The sequence below is a fragment of the Sorex araneus genome, chromosome 6, assembly GCF_027595985.1.
Source record: "Sorex araneus isolate mSorAra2 chromosome 6, mSorAra2.pri, whole genome shotgun sequence".
Lineage (NCBI taxonomy): Eukaryota > Metazoa > Chordata > Mammalia > Eulipotyphla > Soricidae > Sorex > Sorex araneus.
In genome coordinates, this window is record NC_073307.1 from 163,327,519 (window position 1) to 163,335,955 (window position 8,437).

Consider the following 8,437-nt stretch of genomic DNA (forward strand, 5'->3'; position numbering starts at 1 on the left):
ACTTAGGCTCACCCAGGCCGCCATGGAAGGGCCCAGCCAGTGCTCCCGCTGGCACGGAGACCCAGAGAGGCATGAGCAGTGCTGAGGGAGGGCAGCCCCCAGGGCCCCGGGGGCTGCGGGTGGAGCCTCCGGTGCCACTGATGCCCCCCCCACCCCGGCTGGTTAAACTTTGGCCGCGTAGACTGGGGAATGATTATTGAGGCCAGCGGGCCGGGTGACACGTTAACCCTACCCCCGTCTCCTGCCCCTTTACCCACTTCCCAGCTCCAGTCACTCTGGGGCCGGGGCTGCCAGAGGCCGGGGGCTCGGGGGGCCCTGAGCGCTGCCATGCTCCAGGCTGCCGGGCCAGTGAGGCAGCAGCGAGCCCGGGGGCGGCCTCTGTAGGGGGCCCCCCCGCGGGCCCCGCCGGGCTCCATGGCCTTCACGGAGCTGCTGGAGCGAGTGGGCGGCCTGGGCAGGTTCCAGGTGCTGCAGATGGCGGCCCTGGTGGTGCCCATCATGTGGCTCACCGTGCATAACATGATAGAGAACTTCTCGGGCGCCGTGCCCGCCCACCGCTGCTGGGTGCCGCTGCTGGACAACAGCTCGGCCACCCCCGGCGCCAGGGACCCCGAGGCCCTCCTGGCCGTCTCCATCCCCCCGGGCCCTGCCCAGGGGCCCCATCCGTGCCGCCGCTTCCGCCAGCCCCAGTGGCAGCTCCTGGGCGCTAATGTCACGGCCACCAACTGGAGCGAGGCGGCCACGGAGCCGTGCGTGGACGGCTGGGTGTATGACCGCAGCACCTTCACCTCCACCATCGTGGCACAGGTGAGGACACCCCCGGGGGTGGCACACACAGGCCTGACTCTGGGGTTGTCCAGTCTGAGCTTAGGATCCAAGAGGCTGCGCTTAGAGGGGCTCCCCAACACCCCGGCTGCTCCCACTTGCCTGTGACTCGGGCGGTATCCCGAGCTGAGAGTCCAGGGGCCCCAGGGAAGGGTCACTGGATTCCCAAGGAGGTTTGCAGCAAACTGGGGGGCTGTGGACTAGGAGGGGCTCTGGAGAATTGGAGGGAAGCAGCTTGGGGTGGGGGGTTGGGCAGCCACTGGCGGAGGGGGGCACAGAGGGGCAGTGGCCCTGCCCAGTGGCTGACGAGATGCATGCTGGGCCCTCATCAGCTCTCTGCCCCGGCCAGCCAGGGCGGCCCCAGCCCCCTGACCTTGGCGTCTCCCCACAGTGGGACCTGGTGTGTGACTCTCAGGCCCTGCGGTCCATGTCCCAGTCCATCTACCTGTCAGGGATCCTGGTGGGCGCCGCCATGTGTGGCCAGGCCGCTGACAGGTGAGTGCTCAAGCGGTGTGGTCAGGCCCCCTCTTCCCCCACTGGCCCTGCACGCTGCCCACCTGCGGCCACTCCCACCAGTCTGGGGGAAGCCCTGCGGCTGAAGGCTGGCCCTGGAGCCTGGGCTCCACTGACTTCTGGGACTGTGGGGAGGGGTCCCCGTGTCTCGTGAAAAGTCACTGCTAAGACTGTCCGCCTCTGGGCTGCCAGCTGCTGCTTAGTGGCTCCTGTTGGTGGGGGAGCCTCGGGTGTGCGGGAATGGCACGCGGGGCTGACCCAGGGTCTGCCCAGCCTCCACCCCAGCTCAGAATGGGCTCCCAAATGCCCGCGCGGCCCCTCCCCCACCCTCTGCGTGTTGTGTGTGTCTGTGTGTCTGTGTGTGTCTGTTGCAGGTTTGGACGCAAACTGATGCTGACCTGGAACTACCTGCAGGTGGCCGTCGCTGGCACCGTGGCCGCCTTCGCCCCCACCTTCCCCGTGTACTGCCTCTTCCGCTTCTTGGTGGCCTTCGCCGTGGCGGGCGTCATGATGAACACGGGCACGCTGCGTACGTCCCGTCGGGGGCAGCGCGGGCGGGGCCGAGCCGCGCACCAGGTTGACCCTCCACTCTCCCTGCAGTGATGGAGTGGACCTCGGCCCGCGTCTTGGCCATGACATTGAACGCCCTGGGGTTCAGCTTCGGCCAGGTCCTCACCGGCGCTCTGGCCTACGGGGTGCGCGACTGGGCGTGGCTGCAGCTGGTGGCCTCCATCCCCTTCTTCCTCTGCTTCCTGTACTCGTGGTGGGTACTCTGGGCCCTTGGACATCATCAATCATCTATGTGGGGGGCATGGCAGGAGGAGCCCCTCCCCTGGGTCAGAGCCTCGGACAGGACCAATCATGTGGGGGGCGTGACAGGGAGAAGCCCCTCCTCTGGGGTGGAGCCTCAGACAACCAATCATCTGTGGGGGCGTGGTGGGGAGGAGCCCCTCCCCTGGGGGCGGAGCCTCAGGGCCAATCATCTACGCAAGAGCGTGGTGGGAGAAGTCCCTTCCCTGTGCCTGTGGTTAGCTGATGGGGCCAGTAGCCAGACCAACTTTAATGCTCGCCCACTTCCACCTGGGGAGCTCCAGGCACCTTCTTCCTCTGCCCATCCCATGTCCTGCCTCTCTCCGCCCCCCACTCTGTCCCTTGGTCGTTCTTCCATCACCAGTCCTGGGCTGACTCTGCCAGGAGGCGGCCCTCGGCCAGAGTAGGGCTGGTATGTGTGCATGCACACAGCACAGCCGTAGCGGCCTTACTACGGACATTCTTGAAGTACAGGGACCATGACCTGGGAGTCAGGAGACACTGAGTCCCCACCCCTGTCCCACAAAGTAGATGAATCAGGGAATGTCTGCACTGCCCTGAAAGAAATTATCAAAAACCCATGTCAGGGGCCTGGCATGTGCTTGTAGTGATACCAAATGGATGGAGACGGGCAGATTGATAAAGGTGAGGGGAGAGAGCCTGGGCAGACAGAAGTATGTGTGAATGGATGAGTGTAGGGGAGTAAGTGGATGGTGCATGAATGGGTGGGCAGATAAAAGGAGAGGCTGAGGGGCTGGAGTTATAGCACAGTGGAGAGGGCGTTTGCCTTGCATGCGGCCGACCCGGGTTCGATTCCCAGCATCCCATATGGTCCCCTGAGCATGGCCAGGAGTAATTCCCAAGTGCAGAGCCAGGAGTGACCCCTGAGCATCGCTGGGTGTGACCCAAAAAGAAAAAAAAAAAGGACAGGCTGACAGATAAACAGGTAGATGAGAGCAGATTGGTGAATAGGTATGTAGATAGGTGGATGGGTGAGTAAATGGGGGCACAGATAACTGGATGGTGAATGGATGGATAGATGGATAATAGGTAAATAGGTGAGCAGGCTGATGGGAGAGTAGACTGATGGTAGACGGGAGGTATGCAGATGGGTGGGTGAATGGATGGATGGTGGATAGATGGGCAGGTAGCTGGATGGATGACTGGGAGGGACCTAGGAGGAGGCAGTCCTGCGCAACAGGTGTGCCAAAGGTATGTAGTGGGTGGATACATGGATGGCTGGGAGTATGCATGGATGGCTCTGTGTGTGTCGGGGGATAGATGGATGGCTGGGAGTATGCATGGATGGATGGGTGGGTGGGTAGGTGTGTGGATGGATGGTTGGGCGGTAAGCATGGGCAGGGCAGAGCAGGGCTGGGTCAGCTCACTTACGTACACGCAGAGCAATTGGGAGTAATTTGGCCGTTGTAGACACTGTAGAAAGGAAGGCAGGGGTGGAGGTTGGGGCACCTGCGCCCACACTAGGCAACTGAGTAACTCCCCAAATCGCTCCCAGCAGAATCACTAGAGCAGAAAAACTCTCACAAGGCATATTCAGCCACTGCAGAGCAGGAGATACCGTGCCAGGGCCCTGGGAGGGAAAGCAGCACTGCCTACCAGGCGAGCCAAAGGGCAGAGGCCAGGCCTGGGGTGCAGATTCCAGGACACGCCCCTCCGGCTCTTTGCCGGTGATGAAGCCCACCTCCTGGGAGGCCTGGCCCAGCCCACCTCCTGGGAGGCCTGGCCCAGCCCACCTCCTGGGAGGCCTGGCCCAGCGCTGTGTGCGTGCCACATTCATTCACGACTTCACTACTTCATTCCACAAACGACTCTGGTGCGCCCATCTCGTGCAGGCTTCTGGCTGAGTCTCAGGGTCCCTGCGTGCACCGTGCACCCTGTATGGTAAACCCCAACCATCAGGGCATCACAAACTTGGATCCAGTGGGGGAGGGGGCACCTATGGGTGGAACCCCAGCTCCCCAGGCCTCCCCTGTAGCACGCGGCAGCACCCTTCCCTCAGATGACCTCACTTGCACTGTCTCCCCTCTAGGGAGTCCAAGCCGTGCTCCCCCAACCCCAGTCTCAGTCTCCCAGCGCCCCTATAGCACCTCGAAGGTCGGTCACAGGTGGGCCATTTCCTTACACCTGCACACACACACCCCAGGCTCCCAGTGGGCAGCAACCCCGACCGGGCACTGGGATCACTGGCACTGTGACTCCTCGCTCACCCCCCTATTCCTGGAGTCCAGCAGGACACAAGCTTTAATATGGAGTCCCTGCCTCTTCCCTGTTCTGAAACCAGGGAGGCCTGGACAGGGGTTTGATGAGACCCACGTGAGCCAAGGCAGGAGGCCGAAGTGTCTAAGCGCTGGGCGTGATATCTGGGCAGGGGTCTGGTGAATGCAGGAGTGGTGGGGGGCAGGACACTGGTAGCCACCATGCTGACCGATCATGAGCCAAGGGGCCAGAAGACAGGCCAAGACTGTGGAGTGCGTCAGATATTGAGGTAGAGGGGACAGGGACAGGACTCAGGGAAGAGGTATTGGGAAGGGTTCGGCTCAACAGGAAGGAGCAGGCTTGGGACTGACTAGGTAGAGGTTGCCATCGCGAGGGTGCGGGGCAGTAGGGCATGGGTGGGGCGTGTTGTGAGGCTGCTACGTGCCCGTCCCGTGCACAGGTGGCTGGCAGAGTCGGCGCGGTGGCTGCTTATCACGGGCAAACTGGAGCGTGGCCTGCAGGAGCTGCGCCGAGTGGCCGCCTTCAACGGGAAGGGGGGCACGGGGAGCGCGCTGACCATCGAGGTGAGGCCGGGACGCCCCACAGAGCTCTTGCGGACAGGAGGTAGCCCCCCCACCCCCAACCCCCGTTGCTGACCGCGTCCCCCTGCAGGTCCTGCTCACGGCCATGCGGGAGGAGCTGAGTGCGGCCCGGGATCCCGCCAGCCTGGGCACGCTGCTCCGCACGCCGGGACTGCGCCTGCGCGCCTGCATCTCCACACTGTGCTGGTAGGTCCCGAGGACCCCCCCACCGGCACCCCAACTCTGCCTCTGGGGGAGTTTCTCAGGGATGTGGCCTGCAGCTCCGCCCCCCAACCCCAAAGTGAGAAAGGGACCCCGGAACAGGCCATACGTCGCCCATGGAAGGGCCCGAGGACCAGACGCCCGGAAGCGCTGGGCCGGAAGGCACCCGCCCAAGTTGGGGGCAGACAGGCAGGAGGGAGGGGTTTTGCCAGACACCCCCTCTTCCCCACCCCCAGCTAATACTGGGGACTCAGAGGCCAGGAGGAAGGCCAGCTCCGGGGTCACACCATCACTAGAGAGGGCGGAGACCTGCGTCTCCCCCTGATCCCGCCTCCTGCCTCTCACCTGGGCCTCCCATTGGCCAGACTTGACCTGGCAAGGGAACCTGGGAAATGTAGTCCACACACACAGGCGCACCCATCAGCACACACCAGCCATCAGGCCACCCCAGCCTGAGCCGCTGCTCTTCCCCAGGTTCGCCTTTGGCTTCTCCTTCTACGGGCTGGCCCTGGACCTGCAGGCGCTGGGCAGCAACATCTTCCTGCTCCAGGGCCTGCTCGGGGCGGCCGACGTCCCCGGCAAGATGCTCACTTTACTGCTGCTGGCCAGGGCTGGCCGCAGGCCCACGCAGGTGGCCGCGCTGGTGCTGGCGGGGCTGTGCATCCTCGCCAACACGCTGGTGCCCCTGGGTGAGCGATAGTCCAGGCAGGAACAACAATCCAGGCTCTTGGAGGGCATATGGGTGCAGTGAGGAGGAGGTGGGGTGGGGGGATATCAGGAGAGATGTGGGGGTGGGGGTGGGCGGCAGCATGGCAAACAGAGATAAAGAACTCAGATGGCCCCTGAGCCCAGTGGTAGCGCACCTGCCCTGAAGGTGAGGCCCTGGGTCCCCCAACAGGTGGGGGTGCTGGGGAGAGAGCCCATGTGGCAGATCACACAGCAAGCAATCCCAGACACCGCCGTCCCGCTCAGCCCCAGCAGGTGTGGCCCCTAGATAAAACCAAATCAAGGGGCTGGAGCGATAGCACAGCGGGTAGAGCGTTTGTCCTGCATGCGACTGACCCACGTTTGAATCCCAGCATCCCATATGGTCCCCCGAGCACCGCCAGGAGTAATTCCTGAGTGCAGAGCCAGAGTGACCTCTCTGCATCGCTGGGTGTGACCCAAAAAACAAAAAACAAACAAAAAAAAAATCAAAACCTCTGTGATGGGGACAGGAACTGGAGGTGCCCCAGGAGGGGACGCCATGATGACACAGAGGCCCACAGGGTGGTGGGGGTTGGGGATACCCTGGGGCAAGGGGGTCTCAGACAACTGGAAGCTCAGGCAGGGGCCTGGACTGAAGCGCGCCCCCAGCAGCCCCGCTCACTCCCTCTCCACCCACAGAGCTGGGGGTCCTGCGCTCAGCCCTGGCCCTGCTGGGGCTGGTAAGCCTGGGGTCCACGTTCACCAGCGTCAGCATCTACAGCGGGGAGCTCTTCCCCACCGTGCTCAGGTGAGGCTGGGGGCGCCCCTGACCCACATCTCCCCCAGGCCACGGTCCAGGCCACAGGTGGCCCTCACGGAGCCTCTCCTGCAGGATGACCGCCGTGGGCCTGGGGCAGATGGCCGCCCGCGCCGGGGCCATCCTCGGGCCCTTGGTCCGGATGCTGGGCACCATCAGTTTGGCGCTGCCGCTGCTGGCCTACGGGGCTGTGCCCCTGCTGAGTGGCCTGGCCGCGGTGCTGCTGCCCGAGACCCGGGGCCTGCCTCTGCCCGACACCCTCCAGGACGTCCAGTGAGTGAGCCCAGGCGGGAACCGCCCTCTGCGCCCTCACCCCCAGCCGGACAGAGGGAGAAGCGGAGGCCCAGAGCGGGACAGGGTTGGCCCGAGTCACACAGCACTGCTGGGGCCAGGGGAGACCCAGGGCACAGGTCGCGCGGCTCCATCTGCCCTTCATCCCCCCCCCCCCCCCCGGGGTCTGAATGCCCCGCCCCTGCACGCCCACTCTCCCACTGGACCCCTGAGATGGATGGGCGCCCGGCTGGTACCAGCACAGGCTCGGGGAGCCCTGAGAGCGGGCAGCCAGCCTTGGGGAGGGGCCCCTGGGCTGTCCCCACACCCCGAGAACCGCCCCCCGTGTCTTTCCTGAACAGGTTGGTGAAGAAGGCAGCAAAGGGCGCCCAGGAGCAGCGGGTCCTGAAGTCCACGCACTTCTAGCCGCCAGGAACGGACAGACAGGAACCTGGGAAATACAGGCCCCAGGCCCTGCCCCCGCCCTGGCCCTCGCTGCGGTCACCGGAGTGCAAAGGACACCAGATGCAGAGAGGAAGGGGGCCAGGCATGAGGGGGCGTCCCTCCCACAGCAGCCCCGGCCTCCAGGGCCTACTGCCTGCGGCCACCAGAACCCGCGCTCCGCAGGGGCTGGAGACAGAGCAAGAGGAAAACAATGGAGAGTGGGCGACAGCTGTGGCCCCTCGCAGGCCCGAGACGGGACCCCACTCAGGTGGCCCCTCCCTACCCCTTCCTGCCCAGGCCTGGGCAGTGCGCAATGCCTCCACCATCTGACTTCCTCTCTTCCCAACCTCCTCTAAGTAACCATTGCCCCTTTGTAGATGGGTAAACTAAGGCTGGGAGCCCCGGTCTGGGGTCCGCTGTGGACCCCCCACACCACATGGCTGTTTCAGGGAAGGAGCCCCCTCTTCAGACAAACCAGAACCCCATAGGGCCGCTCTGATCACACAGGCCAGCAGACACCGTGCAGAGCCAGCTGGACAGATGGGAGCCCCAAACCCCTCCACCGGACAGAAGGGGGCTCCCAAGTTCCCTACCCCAGAGAAAACACATGTGGGTACAGGCAGGCAAGAGGCAGCCTTGGATGTGCTAAGTGCGTCAATGTGCTGTGGGGGGGTCGATGCAAGTATGTCCACACCCCCCCCATGCACACAATTCACATGTGCACACCCAATACACACCCACATGTATACACTCCCGAATCTACATACCAAATCTACATACCCTCCTACATGCATACTCACAAATACACCCCACATATACACACCTACATACCCAAATGCATAACCCCACATCCACACACCTACATGTGTACACCCACATCTACATACCCTATGTACACACACCCATATATACAAACCCCATATGTACACATACCCATACGTGTACACAGCCTATATGCACATAGCTACATGCACACATATGCATATACACCCCATTGCACACATGCTGGCAATTGTGTGCCACAAACACATGCCACTGAGTGCGCGTGCAC

General features: G+C 63.5%; 1 protein-coding gene across 1 annotated transcript; it reads left to right on the forward strand.

Annotated features, from left to right (window-relative positions):
• The first annotated feature begins 414 nt into the window (after positions 1-414).
• Positions 415-6,949, forward strand: SLC22A12 (solute carrier family 22 member 12). The gene is made up of 9 exons (XM_012934968.2): positions 415-807; positions 1,217-1,320; positions 1,713-1,867; positions 1,939-2,101; positions 4,826-4,949; positions 5,038-5,153; positions 5,643-5,857; positions 6,555-6,663; positions 6,748-6,949. Exons 1-9 carry the CDS (start codon positions 415-417, stop codon positions 6,947-6,949), a joined length of 1,581 nt encoding a protein of 526 aa, XP_012790422.2.
• Positions 6,950-8,437: the final 1,488 nt, after the last annotated feature.

What these genes read in the sequence shown, in the direction of transcription:
- SLC22A12 (XM_012934968.2), top strand. Translation starts at nt 415, where the DNA reads ATGGCCTTCACGGAGCTGCTGGAGCGAGTGGGCGGCCTGGGCAGGTTC. An exon ending in CCTCCACCATCGTGGCACAG is followed by an intron (nt 808 to 1,216) that starts GTGAGGACACCC and finishes GTCTCCCCACAG; the next exon opens with TGGGACCTGGTGTGTGACTC. An exon ending in GATGAACACGGGCACGCTGC is followed by an intron (nt 1,868 to 1,938) that starts GTACGTCCCGTC and finishes CTCTCCCTGCAG; the next exon opens with TGATGGAGTGGACCTCGGCC.